General features: G+C 38.7%; 1 protein-coding gene across 2 annotated transcripts in view; it reads left to right on the top strand.

The window, feature by feature from the left end:
• Positions 1-25,348, top strand: part of GABRB1 (gamma-aminobutyric acid type A receptor subunit beta1) — a 132,205-nt gene that overhangs the window by 45,215 nt on the left and 61,642 nt on the right. For both annotated transcript variants that reach the window (XR_011697926.1, XM_071556546.1), the window contains exon 4: positions 20,923-21,143. Coding sequence is in view for 1 of the 2 variants with exons in the window: in XM_071556546.1 (XP_071412647.1) it covers positions 20,923-21,143 (221 nt within the window). In the remaining variant the exon portion in view is untranslated. The remainder of the gene's footprint in view (positions 1-20,922; positions 21,144-25,348) is intronic.

The following is a 25,348-nucleotide window of genomic DNA, read 5'->3' as shown; positions in this document are numbered from 1 at the left end:
AGAGCAGGACAATCCCCTCCCTCGACCAGCTGGCGATGCTGTGCCTGATGTCTCCCAGGGTCCTGCACTTTGGCCACAACAACCCCATGCAGCACTACAGGCTGGGCACAGAGTGGCTGGAGAGCAGCCAGGCAGAAAGGGACCTTGGGTACTAATTGACTGGAAGCTCAACATGAGCCAACAGTGTGCCCAGGTAGCCAAGAAGGCCAATGGGATCCTGTCCTGTATCAAAAATAGCGTGGCCAGCAGGACCAGGGCAGTGATCCTTCCCCTGTACTCTGCATTGATGAGGCCACACCTTGAATACTGTGTTCAGTTCTGGGCCCCTCAGTTCAGAAAGGATATTGAGGTGCTGGAGCAAGTCCAGAGAAGAGCAACAAGGCTGGTGAAGGGACTGGAGCACAAGCCCTATGGGGAGAGGCTGAGGGAGCTGGGGTTGTTTAGCCTGGAGAAGACGAGGCTTAGAGGTGACCTCATCACTGTCTAGAACTACCTGAAGGGAAGTTCTAGCCAGGTGGGGCCTGGTCTCTTTTCCCAGGCACTCAGCAATAGGACAAGGGGGCATGGGCTTAAGCTCTGCCAGGGGAAATTTAAGTTGGATATCAGAAAAAAATTCTTTCCAGAGAGAGTAATCAGGCATTGGAATGGGCTACCCAGAGAGGTGGTGGATTCACCATCCCTAGAGATTTTTAAACGCAGATTGTACGTCGCACTGAGTGCCATGATCTAGTAAATGGACTAGAGTTGGACTAAGGGTTGGACTCGATGATCTCGGAGGTCTTTTCCAACTCCATCAATTCTATGATTCTATGACTCTCCTGGCTGCCAGGGCACTGCTGACTCATATTCAACTTGCCACTGACCAGGACCCTCAGGTCCCTTTCCACAGCACTGCTTTCCAACATCTCATTCCCCAGTCTGTACATATACCCAACACTGCCCCATCTCAGGTGCAGAATGTGGCACTTTCCCTTTTTGAACTTTGTATGGTTGGTGATTACCCAGTCCTCTAATTTGTCCAGGTCTCTCTGCAGGGCCTCCCTGCCTTCGAGGCAGTCAACAGCTCCTCCCAGTTTTGTGTCATCTGCAGACTTGCTTTGTATCCCTTCCAGTCCTGCATCCAAATAATTTATGAAGATGTTGAAGAGAGCACAGGGTCTTAGATGGAGCCCTGTGGAACCCCACTAGTGACAGGTCACCACTCTGATGTCACTCCATTCACTATTGCCCTCTGTGCTCGACCCATGAGCCAACTGCTCCCCCACCCCATGATGTGTTTATCCAGCTGTGTGCTGGACAGTTTGTCCAGATGTGCTGGTGTATCCACTGTCAACAGCAGCGCTGCACAGACCTACCCAAGGGTCATGGATACCCTGTTGCTCACCCTGCTTTCCAGGCCACAAATGGACTTTGTCTCCAGCTCATGCTGGAAGAAGGTTGTAGTGACCTGTTATTTCTCCTGTTCACCTGGTCTTCCTCCTAAAGAAAACTTACGGATGTGGGAAAGCCACTGGCTGTTTGAATACATCATCTGTCTGGGATGATTAATAGACCAGGTCTAATGAGGGTACAGCAGAGAACATCTGCTCAACATAAATTGAACTAGTGACAATATGGCATAAGAAAGCAAAATTTCAGGCCTCTGCCTATTAGAGCTCTAGAGATTAGTATTCCTTCAGTTTCACCTGGAAGTTAACCGTGGGCCAGTGTACAAGTTTTAGGCTCCATTATAAGTGCACATAATAATGTTTCCCGTTATTTCCCATTATTATGGGATGCTGAAATTAAATTAGAAGGACGTAAGAAACAGGAGGAAGGGCTGGTTGTTTTGGCATGCTTCACATAAATTTGACTTAAGGCAAAACTGACAGAAATATAAATATTTTCTGTATTCATATTCAAGAGAAATTACAGTTATCCCCTAAATGTAACATTGCTAAAATGTATTTAATATAGTGAAAAAGGTGAGTTAGGAACATACAATAGAAACCTCATTCTCTGGAATTGTATAGGCTGTTGTATATTCATATGCAAGTGGAACATAACTGCTACAGGCACTCTCCCTGCAATGTCTTCCAAGTTCTGTAAAAAGTATGAGGCTCTTACAAGAAAGCTAAACTTTATAACATCTAGCAGATTGTGGGCTTTAGACTTTTCTTACAGAGAGAAAAAAATATACCAGACATGGTAGCTAGAATGAGCTGAAAAGTATAATATCATAATGTTAGGAAACTGAGAAAAAATACATTGAAGTAATCCTCATGCTTTAAAGGTCCAGCCTTGTGTCACTGAGGGGGAAGTGAAATCCTTTGGCAAGGTGACTGTGAGTTTTCAAGAGCAGTGACGCTTTCATCAGGAAAGGATTAACTGAGTAGCAAAAACCTTGCCCTTCTCCTCTGCGGAAAGGGATCATGCTCCTTATGGACTCATTTCAAATTCTATTACCCGTGACCCATCACTTCTCTGTAGGGTTACTTCTTCCTTCTTCCTAAAGCATCTTTATCAAGTCTGCCACAAAACAAATTACATAAATGAACTTCACACAGCCTGGACTTTCATAGTGATAATTTTTTGTAGTCAGTAGACAGTCATTCCTATGGTAAAGAAATGTATTTATATTCACAACCTAGAAGGCTAAGAATGGAAGACAGACTATCCTGTAAGAGAAGAATTTGGAAACAAAAGAAAAGGAATTCGGAAGAAATAAAATTTTTAGGATCTGAGAGGAAAAAAAAATCTTTATCTTGGTAGTAATCCTGCTATTAATCATTGCAGGAATATCTCTGGCAAGTACATTTTTACTAATGTATTGAGAAAACATTGAGAATTTTCTTTTGCTTCATATGTGATGCACTTGTGTAAAGGGACATTTTTAATATTTGAGGCATGTTTTAGGATAAAATACTAAACCATAGTGGAACTCATAAGGTGAGCTGTTGCAGGGGGTGAATTACCATTTTACTCCAAAACAATGCCCCTCTAAATACTGTCTTTGTAAACATATTCTCCTGAACAAAAGTAACTTGAAATTTTCCTTTGTAAGACAGTGGGCATAACCTTCTAGTATGTTCAGAACTAGTCAGTTCTCAAGCAAACTTCGTTACATAAAAGTCATCAGTCTTATGAAGAAATGAAAACCAGTTATGTAGTAAACAATAAGCAAATAACAAAAACTCAAACAATTCAAGAAATTCAGGCCAATTGTTTAAAAATTCAGGTTGTTGGAATTGTCAAAGCACTATACACAGACTTTTTAATTTACCAGAAGTACAACAAAACAGACATCAAAAGCATTATCTCTGAATTTAATATGATTCTCCTATTTTATTTAAAGGTCCTTGTCAGATATAAATCTGTGCTTGTTAACATGTAAATTCTTGTGAACAAAACACTCAGCAAATTCTGCTTCTCTCGCTTTGCAATATTACAGATTTTCTTGATGGAATCATTATTCAGTAATACTTAGTATCTAGTGAACCTGAACTGCTCATACTGTTGAGGGTATTTGAACTTGAACTCTGCTTCAGTTGCAAAGTAGGAGTTTGAAAGTTCAAAGTGTATGAACAGGAATAGTAAATAAGTGCTAAATTTACTTAATTTCCTAGAGAAATAGAAGCACATTAAGAAAACTCACAACAATGGTCAAGCTGCTGGTGTGCATAATCACAGAGTTTAGTGTTGTATTCACCATTAATGTTCAAAAAAAGTCTACCTGTTTGTGTCTCTCAAGCATTTTCACAATTACCTCATCATTCATTGTAGGACAGAAAATTACATGTGGCCACACACAGTGGAAAGTGGCAGGTAAAGGAAGGATTGTAGGTTTCTTTAATTAAAATATTGATTCCGACTGGTGTCAAAAGCCAAATTTAGATTTCAGCATCTTTGAAATGGGAAAGTTATCTTTAGTAGATCAGGGAGGTTGCCTACAGCTGATACTACAAGGCATTTTAAATTAAGGCACTTGTCAAAAATGAGCATTGATTTCCAAAGGCAGTCACCACTGGCCCCTTCCAGTTTTTCTGTGGGAAGTTGATCTGCTGCTCTTCATTGCTTACTGAGATCTCTGAATCGCATGTTAGTTTCTTATAATACAATTTTCTATTTTTGCTGATGGCTATATTACTTACATCTTCCCACTCTATTTTAGATGTTTACAAGCCTTCATAGAGTGCATAAGATAGAGCTCTTCAGCCCTGTTCCGCTGGGCATGGATGTTACTTGGCCACCAGAAATACTAACGTCTTTCAAGAAGGGGACCTGGTCCAACAGCCTAAAATTCAGTTAAGAAAACAAGGAATGACTTGCTCACTAGCTTGGGATTGAGTAGCAGCAGATAAAAGATTTGTTCTAAGTCAAAGATGAATATTCCTTCTGAGAGGAGAGTGTAATAAAAAAGTTATAGAAAGTACCTGAGAAAAACTAGTGTCAGAATTCAGATGATCAAATTATGTTTGTGTGAACATCCCTAAAGTACATATAAGAGCTTGTGAAGTTCTAACAGAGCAATTCAGTATTTTAAAGTAACAATGTGTAAAAATCAAGAGGCTCAGAAAATATTCTTGTATGACACTGACACCTTCCTAAATTTACAGTAAAACTGCTGATTTTCTCCTTTGATTTCTTCTCCCAGATTTTCCCAGGACTGAAATAAGATCTTCCCTTTTTCTGCAGTACCATCTTCCTCTTTCCCAGCATCTCCCCTGGCAATTTGACTTTCTGTTTGCCCACATAAAAGTGTTGTATTGCCTTAACCACCACACCCTTCCATAGCCTTTCTTTGCTACCTAATTGTAGAAGCTCTGTAAGCTTGTGGAAAAGCCAGGCTATCTGTTGACCTAATCAAAGCAGTGTTTGTAGACAAATGCGAGAGGCAGGATGCACTGTGTTCGAATTTCTACAGGTTCCAGTTTAATTTGATTCCTCAGTGGCTTTTCAGAATACATTCCAGAGATGAATAGAGCCAGGAGCATCCTGGCTTGAATAGGAACTATCTTATTAGTCATAGCCACACAAAACATCCACGTCAAAGAAAAAATTGATATTAAATAATATTTGCAAAAAGATGAGGAAGTAATGGAAACACTGTCTTAGTCCCTATGTCTTCTATTATGCTCCTTTATCATAATAGCAATGTATTCCATTAGGGAAGAGTGTCTTTTTTATTAAGGAAATATGATATACCCTAAAGAAAAGAAATGGAAATTAACTACTATTCTAAAATCAAATGTCAGATCTTCTCCTATCTAAGCTTGCAGATGATTATGAAAAGCTCAGCTGGAAGCAAGTTCTTATGCCAAGATATACACTGAAGCATTCCTATACTTGAGCTATACTCATTCCTTTATACAATGTGCATCGGCCAGAAGGAAATATTATTTGCTGTTTACCAGCTAAAGAAAATGCTGAATACATTCACAAATTAACTCTGCATCTCTATAAGCAAGCAAAGACAAAATTTGATTCCCAACATTTCTTTGCTAGAAGGTCAAAAAGGTTGCTTTTCTTTCCTTTCCTCTTCTCCCCTCAGTTTTCTTCATACTTGAGAATATGACAAGAATCTTAAACAAAATAAAACGTGTCTGACTTCTAATAGCTGTTACTCAAAGTTACTCAAAGCTTTCACTATTACTTTCTTCCTTACTAATAAGAATTAAATCACAGTAAAATGTTCTAGATTGGTTCATCGTGAGCTCTATTTCTGTCATTCTTCTGCTGAGATAATGATAGCATTTTATGGTTAAAAAAATTAATCCTCAGTATTATTTCCTGACACACATTAAGTTAAAAAGAAAAATATCACACATGTACACACATGCTATTACTAAAATAGTACAGAGTAAAATAATGCAGGAGATTACCTTGGAAGAAACACCTTATGTGCATGGAAGTAATATTCTAGATTACCTCTACATGAATGGAAGACAGATACTCCCCACCAGTTCAGGGTCTAAAATCACCAGCCCAACATATGGCTGTGAGAACTTTCCCTTCACCTGTAAGTGAAGAAGATGTAGCAAATTACAAAAGCCCTTTGATCTACTTGATTTTTCTGGTCTTCACGTTTAAAGCTGAGCATTTCAGCCAAAATTTAAACTAGTGCTCAGTGGACCAAATGATACTGTGGAGATAATTACAATGCAGTTGAAACTTTGAACCATAGGTTGTTTTATGTTGTGACATATAATTCTCCTTTAACATGCTTTTAAATTATGGGAAATTTCCTGTTCAAACAAGAATGTTAACACATCATGCAGGAATGTATAAGAAGAATTTAAGTCAGTATCATCATTAACAATCACAATCAGCTCTAATGAAATGTTTGGTTCCGTGCACGAGTTCTTTCGTATTTAATTACACATCTTAGGAATTGCATGAGAGACAAGGGGCACAAGTAGGAATGTGAGAGATTCTGACAGAACATAAGGATGCAAATTTTCCCTGTGAGGCTGATGAAACACCAGAACAAGTTGTCCAGGCAAGTGCATGAGGCCCCAAGAAGCCTAATCTCATTGGACATTCTGTGAGCTGGAGGAGGTTTACTGAAGCATTCCTCCAACCTGCATGATTCAGTAATTCATATAATAACTTGTAGGTGTAGCTTAGAAAGAGGCTGGACACCCACACACTTTGAATCATGTAAGTGAAATTTTGGGGACAGTTCTCAGAACAGAAATATTTTTTTAAATTATTCATTAATCTCACATTTTATGAAGTCTTTCAACCTCTCTAGTATAAAAAAATTCTGTGTCAACAGCCTGCTATATTGATTTTTAAGATTATATTTGTATAGTATAGTCATCTATACTTAATTATGTATAATAAAATAATTTAAAAAAAGCAAAACAAAACAAATGTGGGTTGTCATTTGATTAAAAATGTTCTAGAGGGACTTTTCAGCAAGGAAATTTAAGTGTTTACTTTTGGGTGATTGAAAATTCTTCTCATTTTTCCATTTGTTGCTGACCTAAAAAAAATCCTAAAAGCCCCCTAAACAACAAGCCCTAAACACCTCATCCTTCCTTCTGATGCTGCTATTCCCTGATGCACAAGTACGCAATCCTGCCTCTCTCCTTTTCTAGGCTTTCCCAGCACATTCCTGATTAAATTCTCTCTGTTGTATTTTTATTTTTCCAGTTCCTTAGAAGTGAAAACTTCGTGGAGGGAAATGCAGTTCCCTGACTTCACTTAAAATATCATTCAGAGAAGTGATTTCCCAAACTGTTTTCTGATCCCTCCTGATGACTTTTCTGCTCTCTGAGGAGCAAGTATTTCCCAATCCCTCACTGACTACATTTTCCTGCCCCAGTTCTTCATGCATCCTTCACCTCTTCCCATTCACTCTCCTACCTTTATTCGGTTTTTCAGCCATCACCTTCCCCAGAAGACCTTAATAAAGATGTAAATGATAATTCCAATCAAACAACTACAGCAACCCTACTGTTCACCTCTGGCCAACAAGACACTTTCCCAAACCCAGATCTTTGCCAGGCAGCCTAAACTGAAGTTGTAGTCTCCTAAGTTGCCATCTCTTGCCTGCACAAGCAGCCAGGTAGCACACAGCATCCAAGCCTCACAAGAGCTTGTGGGCATCCTTAGAGTTACCAGGATAATGTTGAAGCTGGGGAAGAGATGAGCTGTTCTCCTACGCACGGCACACAACTGAAGTAACACCTACTTCAGGACAGGCAGATCGAGCATTACCAGCTACCATTTCAATGCTGACAGCAAAACAGGATTATTTGTCAGAAATGAATTTTTGACAATAGGTTCTCATCGGCATGTAAAGCAAATGTGTTGCATTGGAAGTCAGGGAAGGTAGCCCCTGCTAGTCTGTAAAAGTGCTGCACTATGCACATCTGTGGCTTTTAAGCCACAGCTGATGCTCTGCATTTCCCACACATTTCAGAAGTTTTTCAGCCACGTCTTAGCTGGCAATAGCTCAGGCCCACAGTGTGTCACAGATGTGTACTCTGACTACGTGCTTAATGCCCAGTCTGGCTTTTACAGCACACCTCTACCCAGCAGAACACACAGCTCATATACGAGGGAATCAGAATCCCTGTAGAGTAGCATGCAGATTTCCCAGATTCCAGTTAACTAAGCCTGCTGCTGTCACACAAGGCTGGACCTGGAATTCAGGACAGCACTCCATTCACTTGCCCATTGCCACAGCCCTTCTCTGTGACTACCCTTGTCTAAATTAATCCCCTCTGTAATTAGCTGGTCCTTCTGCGAAGGACCAGGACAATGCTCACCATTCCCAGCCCCTTGTGCTCATGGACAGCAAGGTTAACTTGTTTCTAACTTACCTGGCATGCATCATTTAGTAGATATAACAATGCTGTTTCTTCTATCCATTTGCATAAGGGTGACACATCAGATAGATACTCAGCTCTTTTGTCTTTTTTTCACCCCATTCCCCAACAAGATCTCATCTTATAAAATAAATCCTCATAATTATTCTCCTAGTCAATGACTTTTCAGTATTGAATATAATCCCAGTTCTACTACCCTAGCATTCAAGATGGTCATTGTGATATTCTGATACTCTCTGATGTTAACAATGGATCCTTACTTCAGGATCAGCTGCAAATTTCATTGACACAGTTTGAATATTTTTGTGGCAGAAAAAGTATAAAACAATATAAAAATTAGTCCCAAATCTCATCCTGTGAGGATTTCCACCTGTAATCTCTGTTGGCATGTTTCTTCTATGTTCATTTCACACTACTGGCACATCCTCTTTTATCCTATATCTTAACCATTCTAATGTATGTGCTGGTTTTGTCTGGGGTAGTTAATTCTCTTCACAGTAGCTGCTGTGGGGCTGTGTTTTAAATTGAGCTGGAAACAATGCTGATATCATAGCTATTGCTTAGCTATTGCTGAGCAGTGCTTACAAAGAGGCAAGGCCTTCTCTGCTCCTCACCTCGTCCCACCAGTGAACCTGGGGGTGCACAGGGAGTTGGGTGGGGGCTTAGACAGGACAGCTGACCCAACTGACTCAAGGGATATTCCGGCCTGTATGGCATCATGCTCAGCAAAATCTACGGCAAAAGTTGGCCAGGGTGCTGCTGCTGGAGCTCTGGATGAGCTTTGGTTAGTCAGTTAGTGGTGAGCAATTGCTTCCATTTTCATTGTCTTTCTGGATTTTATCTCTCTCTCTTCATGATTTTCATTTTCACGTCAATTTATTAGTAATATTATTAATTTATTATTAAACTTTTCTTATCTCAATGCATGAGTTTTCTCACTTGTACCCCTCCAATTCTCTTGCCCCCATTCTGCTGGGTTGGGGATTGTGGGGAAAGGGAGCAAGTGGCTGTATGGCACTTAGTTGCCAGCTGGTGTTAAACCATGATACTGTTTTGTTCTAATTCCCATCTTCTTCAATTTAAATCCTGCAATCAAAGATGTTTTACTGAACATGAGATAGTTGAGGTCCACTACCTTTCTTTTATCTAAGGAACCAGTCAGAGAATAGACAAGAAGTAACATGAGTCTACAATTGCTAAGCATATGTTACATTTTATTTCATCACCAGCTGTTTCTAATTTTGTTCCTTATGGTCTTAAAAAAACTACCAAACAAAAAAGAAACCAAATTAACATAATTCTCAAGGTTTCTCCTAGCAAAAGTAAACAAAAAAACTCCAGGGCAAAAGGAGTTATTAATTAGTCATCTCAGACCTCAGATACAAATGAAGCTTAGTCTGAAACAATGCTCCCTTTCAAACATCCTCAGTCTAAAAGTCAAGTGAGAGCAGCAGCAGCTGCCACCTCCTAATTCATATACCAAATAAAACAAACAAAAAAATCTCATGGTAAATATGTACTAGCTGCTTGAGATACAGTTGACTTAGTTATAAAGTTCAAAGACTTGCTGTCTGGAGAATATTCCACATTTAGTATTATATTTAATAGATTCGGGCCTAAAAAACCCACAGGTATGATGAGTCACTAAATATAAAATATTACTTGCAGCAAAACATTATGTAAGATTTCAATTTCCTCAAATACTTAAAAAATAATATCATAAAGTTAAAAAAATCATATATGAAATGGAAAAATATTGTGTGCTATTTAAAACTGTATTGTAGGAAAATATTATGAATGGGATTTCCTTAAAGATTTGATTAAAAGTTCTAATCAATTCTGCACTTCATTATGAAAAATTATCTAGAGAATGAATCATAGAATGGCTTGGGTTGAAAGGGACTTGAGGTGCGAAGGGATACCTTTCAGAGCCCACAACACTTCCAGGGACTGTGCATCCATAGCTTCTCTGGGCAACGTGTTCCAGTGCCTCACCACCTTCACAGTAAAGAATTTTTTTCCTAATATCTAATCTAAACCTACTTTCTTTTTATTTGAACCCATTTCCCCTTGTCTTACCACTACATGTCCTTGTAAAAAGTCTCTCTATCTTTCTTGTAGGCTTTCTTCAGGTACTGAATGCTGCAATTAGGTCAACTCAAAGCCTTCTCTTCTCCAGAATGAACAAATATACTATAAGATAATAGGAAATATTTTAGGAAAATGAGCCCTTCGAGATTAACAAATAGTGTATGAGGGTTAAGGAAACCCTGTGCAAGAAATGGTCAAGGAGGTAAATGGTTTGGAAACTTCTCTTTGCTCAAGAAACCTGTTGTTGCTAACAGAAACATATGTTGAGAGAATGTATGAGAAAAATCAGTCTTTGTCTTTCCCTCAGAGCTGTTTCTTGGCTAAGCTAGATAAGAAAAAAAACTTTTATCTGAGAAGACAGTACAGCACATGTCTAAAGCCCTTTATGTATAGCCAAGAAGACCTGTGCTTGTGTGTGGTTTTTTGCCACACAGTTGTGAGTTCTGGCAGCTGTGTAGTGTTCCCAAAATAAAATTCCTTTCTTGCTTGAAGGTCCATGGCTTAGCTCTCTGATTACCTGCGTGAACATTGAAGCTTGCAAGTGCCATTCTGAGAATGCAACAACAAACCCCACATTGTCATGTTTTCTGATACAAAGTCTCTTGATCTCTACTAATTACTGGAGTCATGTTTGAAATTCACTTCTCAGGGAACTGTACACCTTTTTTTTTCACATTCATAAAGCATAAAGACAACCCTGTATAATCCTGCATTGACCTGAAGTATAGAATGGTCTGGATTAGACAGTCCCTATCTGGATTCATTCCTATGCCTGAGCCTCAGCTTTTCCCAGCATAAAAGCATCATTTGTCAAGATTTTCCCATTAGACTGGGCCCCGAGCAGAGCCCCCAATAGTGCACTAACAGTGCTCAGGCACTGGTATGATGCAACAGCTGGGCATCTCAACAAATCTCCCTGGGCAAATCCAGTCTTGTATTGTTAATTTGACTTGTGGTTGGGTACCTGTCTGCTAGAGAAAGCTGTGGTGATCAGTGATTTTCTGCCATCTGTAAATATATGCATGGAAATTCATTACAAATTGGGGTGAGAGGCCTCAACGCAGGAAATGCCAACCATCTGGCCCATAAAGTCATCTGCTGCAGGTTTGTGAAACTCTGGTGCTTCATAATGTTCGTAACTCTCATAATGCCTGAAAATGTCCAACAGTGATTTTGTGGCAGTATTTGCAGCTGTGAAGGAACCAAGTTTCACCCTTTTTTGGCTGACTGTTGATGCAGACTGCTAACCAGGCAGTGATTAAATCTTAGATTTCTGACTTTAAAAATGCAGGAGTGCTTTGAGCTGTGTTTAAACCAGTATGTATTCTTTCACTTCTTATGTAAGCAATTCCACTTATAATAGCAGACCACTGTCTTGCAAGCGAAGTGTTGAAATGGAATTATCTTAAACTGTCAGTGTCTGTTTTAACACTTACAGATATGATCCCAAATGTCCGGGAGTGCCTCAAATATATATTTGCTACAAGTGTTAAGACTTAAATATTGCACTGGTTGGTAGAACTGGATGCTGTAACCATAGTAATTACCTTTCAGTTGCTAGACTTTGACTCACCATGAAATGGAAAAGGAAAAGGTTTTAGAAGAGATTTAAACAGTTCATCCAATATTGAAGTGACACCTACTGCTAAATCTACATCGATGCTAGAGAAAATAGGTCTCTTTAGGACAAACAATCTTTGCATACAGAATTTGAAGAAGGAATATGATTAAAAACTGACTAAAATCAGGATTGAAGAACAAGAATTGTTCCTATAAGTACAAAAAGGGAGAAGTAAAAGCACATTTCTCACACAGAACACTTATCTTCCACCAAACAGATATTCCCATCAGAGAAAAGCTTTTCCCAAACATTAGGATGGGGATAGAGGAGAGGATATATGATAAAAATTAAGTGCTGGGCATGGACTAAGCTGTCTTAGTTGCTTCTCCGGAGCTGAGACATAAGAGTATTATCCATGTCATAAAACTGCGGCAGTTACCATTAAAGCGGACCGTGTACCATGCCTACTAAGCCTGCTGAATTTCATTTTGCTACAGCCAAAATCAAGCTATTCTCCCATCCTGTCCCCTACACATTCCCTATAGAAGTACATGTAACTATGAGCTCTAACTCCTCTGCAGCTATTTCACTACTCAGTACACAGATATTTATTTGCCTGTTTTATCACATCTGTAGTGCAGAAGAGTCAAGTGTTAACATTCATCTGGCTATCTTAGAACTAGAGGGCTGTAATGCTGCCCAAGACTTGGTGTTCACTTATCTGTCTCCAGTGACAGCCAGTGTCCAATACTACATAAAAAGATACAAAAATCCTCCATCACACAGAAGTGGAACAATCTCCCCCCAACATAATTTTCATCCTGACTCACAAAAGGGAAGTTATTTTAGCCTGAACCATGCTAATTTTTATTCCTCCCAAGATTTATTTACAATGCATTTTTATAAGCCTGTTTTAACAAGTGCAAATTAGGTGTCAGATTTACTTCTATCACTAAAAATAGCAAACTGAAAAGCATACCCAAAGAGTAACCTATTTCACTCATCTTAAATTATGAGAAATTATGGGAAATCTCCCCATGAGAATGCCTGTGAGTAGTGAAGTGAGATCTGCTTCTGGTCTTGTGCTCTGGGGTTCAGAGTGGGTGGAAAAGGAGAAAGGACTGTTTGCTTCTGATGATCTGCTAACACAGATTTTTAGAGCAAGATGTTCAAGTCCCAGAGCCACAATCTGATTTTCTATCCTGTTCTGAAGAAAATGGACTATTGCATCTGGAAAGTTTGCTGTGGAGTTTGTTAGAAACCCAGCCTAATGAAAGGAATGAAATACTAGGGTGGAACTTAGCAAATTAATGCAGAGCTCTCCTTTGTTTTTTCCTATACTCCATTCTCCACTCCTTTCATTAGCTCTATGGTTATTGCCTGTGAAGAGTCAATCTCCAGGGAAGAGATGTTTGTACTATCCTGAGATAGGTTGAGATGTTGTAATCAGCTGAAAGCAAGCAGGCAGATAAATTATTTGGTAGTTAAGTGAATTTATTACTATAACCTAACAGATCTAAAACCCATTCCTGCTATAAATAAGTGAAAAACTACACATCCACTCAGATATAACGTGCATCTGGAAAGTCATGTAACTTTAGCATGTTTAAGCATTCGGTGTCTACTGATGCAAACCCACTAATTCTGTACCTGTTTAATCAAGCTTTATATGATTGGGTAAGGCAAAGAACCGGCAATTTTTTGAATTGGTTCATTCTACTAAACCCATACTTGACTACACCTACATAAAAAACAGCACACCAAAATAATAATGACAAAGTTCATCTCTAAGCTGCATCAATTCCCTCGACTTCCTAACTAGTTATTCAAATGTGTGCTGTCCCACAGGAAGGGATAAAAGTAGTGGTTGTTTTGGCCTTCAGTGGGGTGAAAGCCTCCTGAAGCTTCAGACTCAGAGAGAGGTTTTATTGCTGTAAGCATTAAAGAAAATTGATTTTGAGGTTTGCTTTACTTATTAAGTCATTTTCATGAAGATACTTTGCCAGATTTTCAGTATATTGGCACCAATCCCAACTTTCTGCACTAAGCTACTCAGTTCTTCAAATAATTATTAATCCCATGTTCTCCCTAGTTACATATTCTGTGAGAAAGAGAGCCTGCCCCTCCATATCCTAATCAGTACTCAGGAGTACTATTCAGATGCTTTCAAACTGACCGATGAGTTATTTTGTCTTGCTTGGATTTTTTTTCCTCTCCTAAAATACCTGCACATACTATACAATATTTTGAAATGTGGATTCCCATAAGACTGGCAACAGAACTGGATTTGTAGAATTTTAATCAGATTAATGATATTAAATTGGCCAACTCCATTAATTATCCAATTGATTATGCTGTTACCAGGATAAAAATAAAATAAGGTCCTTTATTATCAACGCTCTAAAAGTACCCTGCATTCTGCACTGAGGATTTAGTGTCAAAAATACATGCATCCAAAGACAAACTGATTCCCTCCAAAAGCCTGATGTAGATTTTCTGTGGAAAACTACAGTTCTAAACTCATCAACTACGATAATCATGTAAACAGCTTAATATTACTTAATTTTGCAACTCATAAGAAATCACGAGGGGCTTTTTCTCAAGCCACCTTTTGTAAAAACATCCCAGATACAAAGCAGGTATTTACAGCAGACTTAGTTTACAGTGACCAGAAGATGACAAAATTCAAGATCTGGAGGACAGCTGGGATGGTGAACAGCAGAGTTAGGACTCAGGACATCAGGACAGTAGAATTTGGCTTGCTTGAGTAATTGCTAAGTAAAATTCCCCAGCAAGTAGTCATCAAGCAGAAACAGTGGAGGGTGAATTTTAAAGAAAACCATAAACAATCCACCCTGTCATGCAAGAAGGCCAGAAATTCAGTAGAAATGCTGCCAGGCTAAGACAGGTGCTTCTCAATGAACTAAAACACAGAAGGGAGCAGAGAGGAGGAGGAAACAAGGCAACAGAACTGGCAAGGAAACCAGTAGCAAGAATTATTAGTTGTTGAACTGGCTGGAAAGAGAAGAAAAGGGAGCTGCCTTCTATGTGAGAAAGCAGCCAGAATGCCTTGAGATAGGTCCAGAGCCAAACAAGAGTTTGTGGATCAAGAATAGCAACCAAACCAAGATGGCCTTGTTGTAGTGGGTATCTACTATAGACATCCTGGCGAGGAAGAAAATGGAGGTGAGACCTTCTTCCAAGAAGTCTCATGTGCACAGGTCTGTTTCTCATGGGAGACTTTAACCACCATGATATCCGCTAGAAGGACAACACAGAAGGGGTCAGGTAATCTAGAAGACTTCTTGAATGCACCGACACCCACTTCCTGGCGCAGGTAACTGTGAAGCTAACAAAAAAAACCCATGCTCTGCTAGACCTCATGATTACAAGAAAAAAGAACTTGTTAGAGGTGAGAAAGTCAGAGGTAGCCTTAGCTGCAGTGACTAGGATGGTGGAGTTCAGGATCCTGAGAGGTGGGGAGAACGGCAAAAAGCAGGACCACAGCCCTGGATTTCAGGAGAGCAGCTAAATCTGCCTCTGACCTTGATGTCTCAGACAAGTTCTTTCCCAGTCTCAAGAAGACCCTTGCAATCTAAATGAGTCTTTGACTCTGTGAAGCATAAAAACACTGCTTCAAACCTTAGCTGGACCCGAAAGTAGATACAGGGCAACAAAAAAGGCTTTTGTAGTTAATTAATTGCAAAAAGAAGGCTCATACACTGTGGATCAAAAGGTAATCAGGAGTTCACTGATAGTAATTTCAAAACTGCTGCCTCCCTCAGTGAAAAGTAGGTATCATCAGGGAGGTTTCTGATGATACAAAAGATGATAAACATCCATCTCTGGGCTCAGCTGTCTATCCAGGAAACTCTGAGTTCAGCAAGAACTACAGATGTCAGCCCCTGGAGCAAGTGGGAAATGGACAGGTTAAGCAGCAGCTGAACACAAGGCATGAAGTGCACTCTTATCATGTAAACTGTATACTAAGCGACACCAGCAGGGGTATCGTCAGCACAGAGGGAAATCACTACCATCCTATGTTCTATAATGGTAAGGCTGCACTTGAAACAGTGTTTCCCGTTTCTTTCCTTTCCTGGTTCAAAAAGGATACTGAAAAATTGAAAATGATCCAGTGAAGAGCTATCAGTGTGGCCAGGACTTGCACAGAACCTGTCAGAATAGATAGAGTTCTTGCTTTTGTTGGCAAAGAGAAGAGCCTCATGGCAGCCTACAAATGCCTGGAAGGAAGATGAGTGAAGATTGTCATCTCAGCAGTGCCGCTCAGTAGTGGCAGATGATACAATGAATCATAGAATCATAGAATCAATTGGGTTGGAAAAGACCTCCAAGATCATCAAGTCCAGCCCTTGGTCCAACTCCAGTCCATTTACTAGATCATGGTACTCAGTGTCACGTCCAATCTCAGTTTAAAAACCTCCAGGGATGGTGAATGGTGAAGTGCAACAACTACCAATTGCACCCAGGGAGGTTGAGTGTAGATGTCATGAAAGACTTTTCACCAAAAAGGTAGTTCAGCACTGGAAGAGTTTGCCTGTAGAGGTTATGGAGTTACCATTCTTGAGGGTCTTCAAGATTTGCTAGAGGAAGGGATGTCTGACCTGAGACCATGTTGGTGACAGTCATGCTTCAAAGAGGAGATTGAGGACCCAGAGGACCTTGCAACCAGCATCTCAGTAGTTTTATTGTACTGTGATAATGTCACTAATACCATTAGTGTTATCAAATCCAGAGGTAGAATACCTCTGCTTTGAGAGATGTTACAAAGGAGAAATATCATGATGCTCCTTTATCCCTGGTTTCCTAATACAGCACAAAATGTTACAATGCTTCATTTGACAGTATGAGTCTGACCTTATGATTCATAGGTTAGAATTGTGTAAAGCAGTCAGGCTGCCAGCAGCATATGCGAAAAATCTCTCTGCCCATTTGTCATAATCGCATCACCGTTTTATGGAACACAATTCAAGCATAACAATAATGAACAATGAAACAAAGTTGTCTCGAGCAATTCAGGGGAGAAAAAAAGGAAAAAAAAAGAAAAAACCCCACAAACAAAAAACCCACAAACAACAACAAAACCCAAACAAACCCCAAACCCCCAAATATATGAAGTAATAAATGCATATAAAGCTAACAAAAAGCAACCAACAACCATACACACAAAAAAAAAACCCCGTAAGGTTTAGATTGTAGATATAAAAGTCTAAAGACCTGGCAGCTATGTAATTACTGTTTCTGTTCCAGGTAGAGCCACTGACTCACTCTATGTCACTTTCACCTCCATCTGTTTCTTTTGAAACTAAAGAAAATTGATACAGTAGAATGACGACTGAGAACCAAGCAGGAAGAATCAAACAGATTTCAATCACTGAACCCACAGAAATAGAAGTAACTCCTACTGAGAAGTAAACTGGTAAAAAATATATTACATATGTATATTAAAGCATTAAAAAAATCAGTTACTGTTTTTATAATGTTAGCCCAACCTCATATTAAGATACTTGTATCTTCCCTATCTTCCCTCCTACATTGTTAAGCATCTTCTAGAGCCAAGGAGTTTAGCCATGATTAGCTGTCTTCACTAGTGATTTCTTACTTAGAAGCTTGGCTTAACGTAAGGCCCAGCACATCATAGAATTAAAGTTTGTGGGGATTTTATTTTACTTCACATGCTCAGTTAGTTTATCCTGTGACTCCAGTTCATTTATACATTGCTGATACTGACTTGTTTGTGTTCTCTTCAACCTTTTGTCCAGTTCCTGTAAGATTTCTGGTACTGTTATCACTTACAGAATAGAGTTCCAGACAAAATTTAACAAATGTCTCCCATCTGCTCCTAAGATCACAATCAGATCAGCTTCATCTGCAGTGCTATGCACTGACACCACAAGGAATTCTTCTGAGCTCTTAACACTGTGTCAGGCTCCTTAGACATTCAGGGCACTCTGTAATGGTCTCATAGGTCACCCCTGCTGGCCTAGCTAGAAATTACAAAATTAAAAATTAAAATAAGTAAGTACCGCAGAAAGAACCATTGTTAGAAAACAGGCTGCTTTCCAATTACCTTGCTTATAGGTAGCAAGGGAAATGCGGTTTAATTCATTCTTCACTCTTCCACAATGTTTTGCTTTGATGGGAACTTGAAAGTGCTGCACCCTTCTGACATATCTTTGGGTTAGTTTGCTTTAGTCCTCACATAATGTTCCATGTGATAGACTCTCAGAGATCATCCATGCCCACCTCATTATGAGTCAGTCCTCCAGTCAGTAAGGAGCCATCTCCACACAGTCCCCACTAGAACCTGGAAAGTATAGTTTTCACCCAAATGCCCAGTCCCACTCCTGTGTCTTGGTTCTTCAAGTCCAAGCTGGATTAAATGTTTTGGAATGTAAGTTAAAGCTTGAAATTTCTTTTCCTTGGAGTGCTTTCTCCACCTGCTTTGCAGAAAGGATGAGGTCAGCACTACTTAAGCACAATGTCACAGTCCTCAAATGTCATTCTACCATTCCCTTTCATGCCTGCATATGAACAGACAAGTTTGTGCACAACTCAAAGGAGAAGAATCCTAGAACATCCTGAACTGCAGCACAAAGCAGCGTATAGTAACTAGAAGAACACTTTTGCACTGTAGTTGCCAATACCTGGACTTCACTAATTGGAGTCCTCAGATACAGACAAATTGAGTTTGGTTGGGGTTTTTTAGTGAAAACTTGGTTTCAGCTGCCTCACGTAGAGAAATGTCTAAGAAAAAACATGTTGGTCTCTCACTGCTGTCTACATTTGTTCTTAAAAGATACACATATTAACATATATTGATCTGTGCACTACTTGCCAGTAAGAGACTTTTCTATTCCTTTGTTTTCCCTCCAGTTGTTCTTTATGAAACTCCAGGTGCCTGGAGGTTTAACAGGAAAATAAAATATCCATTATTGTCCTTACATCATCTATACATATTGCACAAAAAAAAAAAAAAAGAAAAAAAAAGAAGAAGTAATAAAAAAGAAACTTACAGCAACTCTCCAGTCTGTTCCTTACTGGAACTTTAAATTGGTCTAACTTCAAGTACAATATGCTTCAGTGGTCCATTCATTTTCTTTACTACAAGAAATTTATATTACTCAAGTGAACTGTGAAGCTTGGTGCAAGTATTTATTTATGAGGCTACTTAGATTCAGATTATGAAATAATTTGTAATTTTCAGTAAAATGGACTAGTTTCTCAGACTCACATTTTCACAGAACCTCTCTTACCGAGGAATAGCATTTAAGTATTTGTCTTAGCAATCTAACACACCTTATTAAAGCACTGTACAGATTTATTTATAAGTTCACATCTATATACACTTGCTTACATATTTCCAGTTTGATACAAAGAAATAAGAAATTTGCACAATTACTAAGAAAGGGAAAAAAGATCTTATTCTAACCATAAAAAAAAAAGCTAAACCAGATAGAAATCAAAACAAATTTATTATTGGTGCTCAAACATTACCACTCTAAAAGTTCACTTTTGGAAAGGCACTTTTGGGAATTGAGAGCTCAATTAAATCTACTGAAATATCATTTTTTTACAGCATTACAGCCTTTTTTAATTATGAAAAGTACAGTTCAGCAAAGAAATGTTCAGTGTGCTTCTAAAAAATGTGAAATGTTTTTAAAAACAAATCATTTAAAAGAACAGTAAGCTGCAGAAAGAGATTCTCTTTTAATTTTGCATTAGGCCCTGCTTTTTTAACTCATGAATAGAAATTCTTAGATATGAAAGTTAAATCTATTTCCATGTCTAGACTAATGCTTGAGATCTTGTGAAGCTTTCACAAAAAGCTAAAAAAATTCTGCAGCCAATTAGAACTATAGATATGACAGATTCAGAAATTATTCATATACTCTGGAGCTCGAAACCACAAAATCCCCAGCAAATTTTACAGGGTAGAAGACAAGTAGTCATTAAATCCCCACTTCACTAACACTGCTATACAATGGAAAATAATGCAAAAGCCTCCAAGATGTGGCTACCATATGACTTGCCAGCATTTTATACCTCCCTGATGAGATATGAGAAAGGTAAGGCCGTATTGCATTAAAAAAATAGAAAGCTCATAACTATATAATTTTCTTTTAATTTCAAAAATGGACTACCTTTAAAATCACCGAATTCCCAGAAAGACAGATACAAGAGTAAATCAGACTAGAAGCCTTTTAGAAGTATTTATTTTCCAACAAAGTGAAAGCTGAAAGGCTCCATAAGTGGTATTTCACCTAAGTTACAACATGATAGTCAAGGAAACGTGTTGATTTTCTATGCAATAAAATCCAATTGCCAAGGACAGAAAGGACTGCATTCCCCAGGCTGAGACAAGATGTGTCTGGCTGCCTAAAGTCCCTGCATCTGGCGAATCCAGCAGATGTGGAATGGGAAGTTATCCATTATGTTCTGAGATCATATTAGCTCTTTCTGAGGAAGTCTAGGGGCTGCTTGCCTTTCTGGATTATGGGGGGAATCTTTCAAGATGAAAGGAAGAAATATCATAAGAATGTCCTCAATGCTATGCGATGCTATTCGGCTAAGATTAGCTAAACGCTGCTCTTTTCACGTTAATTAAAAAAGCAAACAAACAAACAAGAAAAAACAAAAACAAAAAAAACACCCAAGTTTGATCCATAGACTTGAAAATGAAATGTGCCATGTATGCCCTCTGATTTAAGAGATTTGGAAAGCCTCTGGCAGTCACTGCCACTGGTGAGTGGTGTGAAATTTGACAATATGAACAAGCCAAGATTTATGGTCATGGCTAATGACAACACCACCTTAACGATCCTTCGATTTCCTTTTGCTGCTGATATCGGTTACTGAGACTTATCTGAAAATAAATTTCTGGAAGTTAACCAGTATGAAAATACAAAGAGCTCTCCTTTGTTTCTTCCCTAGGACTACACCCTGACCATGTACTTTCAGCAGTCCTGGAGGGATAAAAGACTCTCTTATTCTGGAATACCTTTGAACCTAACTCTGGACAACAGAGTGGCTGACCAGCTCTGGGTGCCGGACACATATTTCCAAAATGACAAGAAATCGTTTGTCCATGGGGTGACAGTGAAAAACCGAATGATTCGACTCCATCCAGATGGGACAGTCCTTTATGGTCTACGGTATGTTGGGTTTTTTAATCACCTATGTGACTGTCCTGACAGAAGTGCAGGTAGTACCAACGTCACTTTCCTTTTTATCTTGTTTCTCATTGCAGCTGTATGAGTAAGCATGTACTTCACATAGATGACTACACACTCAAGAATTTTCCACTGAACATCAACACTATCTTTAATAGCAATAGACATAACTAACAAAGTCTAATGCCTCCAATTCTTCCAGCTCTTCTGAGTATGTTAAAACTACTAAGAGAGTTCTTTATTGTGGTTCTCACCTGGTAATCAATCACAGCTTAGAGTATCACTTCCCTCCTTCTGAAATTTCTCCAGCAGCTCTTTAGAACAATGTGAAATTAAAATTTGGAGGCATCTGAAGAAATGTGACCAATATTTGGTAGGGAGAGAAGAAGATATCTGTAAATTTACATTAATTACTTAAATATTATCTCTATGTCTTAGCTTAGGGTTTTTTTAATCTTCCTGGGTTTATAACTACCTCTTCATACTACAACTGCTTCTTCATACAAGTGCAACATACATATTCACCCTTGTAGATAAAAATACATTCTAAAGTTGGAACAGACACAATCTAATGATAAGGTACACAACTGTAAAATTAAAACTATGGCAACTTATTTGTTATATTGAGATTGCTGCAGAGCCTGAGTAGGGCTTTATTGCATTATTTTTGAAGTTAAGGTAGCTTTGCTTGGAAATAACGTTGTTTGCCTGAAACAACCTTTGATCATTGTTATCATTCAACAGTGAAAATAATGTCTGAAGAATATAAACCTGAAAGCATACTTCAGTTGATCAGAAAAAAGTTACAAAGCATAAAACCTAGCTCAAATACTACAAAATTGCCTAAGATAGAGTTAGGAAAAAAAACCAAACTGCTGCAGCAATTCAAAATTAAAATAATATTTGGGAAAGTATAACTTAGAACTTACTGAAAACAGAAATTTGAAACTAACTCTTAGCCTAGAAAAAAATAACCTTTTAAAACACAACACTACCAATGCAGAGAAAGCCTTCCAACCCATCCATTCAAGCTTCTTGAGAAACAAAAAATTATTTAAAAATTATTATTTTTGCTAATGATGGGTTCACTTTTGAACTTGTTAGTTTCCCAGGCAGTGCATCAGTTGCTACCAACAGTCACTTTATTACAGCCAGATCTGTTCTGCTATGAAAAGGGAAACAAGGGACTACTTGTTAGACTAAAGGCTGTAATTAACATTTGCCAAACAAAGCATTTGAAAAATACATCTTTCTCATTGTCTTCAGACCTCCTACAGGTCTTTTCAATCAAACTGACTCTTGCAGGACAGTTATTATGAATGGACCTTTTGGACTGATAACTTTTTAAAATATTTCTCTTTTTTGCTGTTTTTCCTTTAAGGCCAGGAACTAAATTTATTTACATTCTAGAATTTGCACAGTAGTAAGAATGTGCATTAGAGCTAAGGACTCCCTCAAAAGCAGTTGTATATACAATACAAACTACCCGTTGAAATGCATGACATGCACCTGCTTCCACACACATGCCATGCATTGGATATCAATAATAGTCTTCTGCAGGAATAGCATAAGAAGCTGTGACACATCTGGTGAACTTGCTGCAAGGCCTTTCACACGTTTCATCCACAAAGGAGCAGCATGGCCAAGAGGCTGTGCCCTTGCCTAAGCATAATGCCCATGCTCTTCCTCTCAGAGGTGGTCAGGCAATCCTCCAGTGCAACAGCAAGGATGGTCACCTTCACATAATGAGGTTGCCAGTTCGTGTGATTGAATAACCATTCACATTTGAATAGTTAAGCCGCAGTTCTGCAACTCTACAACAGCTGCAGCTCTGCACATTAGTGTCCCAGCCAATACCCTACTGCTCGTGGTAGGAAACCAAATCAACTCAAACAAAACAAAAAAGTCAGGAAAACACACAATAATATAAAGGGCAACCTATATCCCACACATTTACAGTCTGGTACTGTGCAATTCTCTTCTCCCTTACTCTTGCCTCATGCCCTTAATGCACACTGCCACAGGAGCAACTCTGACTCTCCAAGGTTTCTGGTCTTCCCCACCTTCTCACCCCAAAGAAGGCAGCAGGGCCAAGTATTGCCAGATGTGCCCATATCCACTGACAGCACTGTTGTCACCAGCCACGTGCAAAAAATGGTGCCGAGCTGTCAGGTCTTTTTCTCAGCTCAAGCTGTTGTGCCACGTTTTCTCTGAGTACAAGGCAGCTGTTTAAATGCATCTGGTGAGTAGACTTTGGCCTGTAGTTGCCACGTACATAGTAACCCCATCCCACAAGAAAGATCTGATCAAAGACAAAAGTAACAAATGATCAGAATTAAAAATGAAGTTAACAAACACGAAAACAATTTTTGCACAACAGATGGCAATTATTGTATTAAACTTCCATCTATTAGTGATCTCTTTCCTCACAGTAATAACACTTTTGTCAGCTTATAGGTTACTTTTAGATCATATAAAATTTATTCTTATTCCAGAAGTCACAAATGCCTCATAAAAATATAACACGAAGAAACACTACAGAAAATGTTTTTACGTAAAATTCAGCATTGCCTGTTAGAAATTTGAGCACAGCTCCAATCTTTGTAGCATATTTGCATTTAGCTTCTGTGCAGTACAGAGCATGAAGACAGTGTCACCAAACCTCTCACACAGGTTGTGACCTGTGAGTTTCATTTTCCTTGCTGAAGACAGAGCATTGGCCTGGCATGACTTGAACAAGAAAGACAACACCAATTATGCTGCAGGTCAGGGTCTGAGTTCCCAACAAAGTAAGCAGGGCTTTAAACCATCCCTCAAAGATGATTTCAATGCTTCCTTCTCCTTATACCTCCTATTCCCAAACAACTTTTCTATTTTCAGTACAGAGTTAATGCTTCTGTTCAGGCTCAGATAGGAAATTATATTGGCTTCTTTAAACAGAAATTGGAACAATCCTAGCAGCTCTAAATAACCTGCTTTGCTTACATCTACATACACAGCAGTTTGTCATTGATGCAATGTTCAGTCTCAACAGAGTTGAGGAAAAATAAACCAAGGTTAATAGTTTGTTTTCTAAGATGAATACACAAGGGAAACATGCACACAATACACTAGACTGGTTTTAGATCATGTAACAAAGCATTATCACTTCAGTATGTCCCCATTATAGTGTTATTTCTGTCATGAATTGAACAGTCCCTTTAGCTATTTTTTCCAGTAACTTTTAGCTGCTATGTCTCCAGTTTAAAGAACGATATGTGCTAAAAACTTGTGCAGACACAGAATACTCCTAAATCTTCTATGTTCTAAAATTGTGCATTGCAGTTATGTCTCTTGCTGCAAAAACTACCTCTGTTAATTGTTCACAGTAGTGATACATGTATAACCTTACAAACCAAATAACTCTTCCATCCTTTCACCTAAGCTACTACACACATATACATATTTAACTCCATGTTAATATTTCCACTGAATTTCATTTCAAATATGCCAGGGATGTTGAGTGTCACTGGTAATTATTATGTACCTAAAGTGTGTGATTCTTCAGTTTCTGTCAAGTACTTTCACCAGCAGCTGTTACCATTTTCTGTGGTGTAGCCACCTGCTTCCTAAGAGAAAGAAAAAAATTCCTTTTGAATCAATGTGCAAACTTGCAACACTGTGAGCCTGGAGTATGAGACAGTTCTACCCTGGTCCCAGTACAGCTGGTAAAATACTGAATAGTGTTTTGTCTATTTATACTTTTTTCCCCCATTTTTAGTAAGTGATTGGACCCAGTTACCTCTAACCCTTTTGGCACTAGTAGTGTCTCCCATTACTTTTATTGCCTGTTCAGGCGAGATTCTCTACAAGTCTCTCCCAAAGCTCTAGATTCTCAAACCAACACATGCTGTTGCTTCTTTTGCTTCTCCTTTCTCCCCATTTCCCAAATAAGATGCTAGACATGAAATCTGTCTGAGATATTTAAGAAAACATTAATAATTCATTGTACTGAATTCCATGTTTAAATTCTTATGTCATGATGTCAAGAATGGAAGCTCTGATTTAAGTCATCCTTTCTTAGCACTTTATGCCACCTCTTAATTCTTCTCAGATTTTCACTAGCAGAACAATGACATCTTGTTGCTTTGGAGACATCTCTTCTTTTATCATGACATTGCCGCAAAATAAACATCAGCAGAATTTCA

This window comes from Pithys albifrons, chromosome 5, assembly GCF_047495875.1.
Source record: "Pithys albifrons albifrons isolate INPA30051 chromosome 5, PitAlb_v1, whole genome shotgun sequence".
NCBI classification, from domain to species: Eukaryota; Metazoa; Chordata; class Aves; order Passeriformes; family Thamnophilidae; genus Pithys; species Pithys albifrons.
This window is presented reverse-complemented; position numbering and strand designations above follow the sequence as displayed.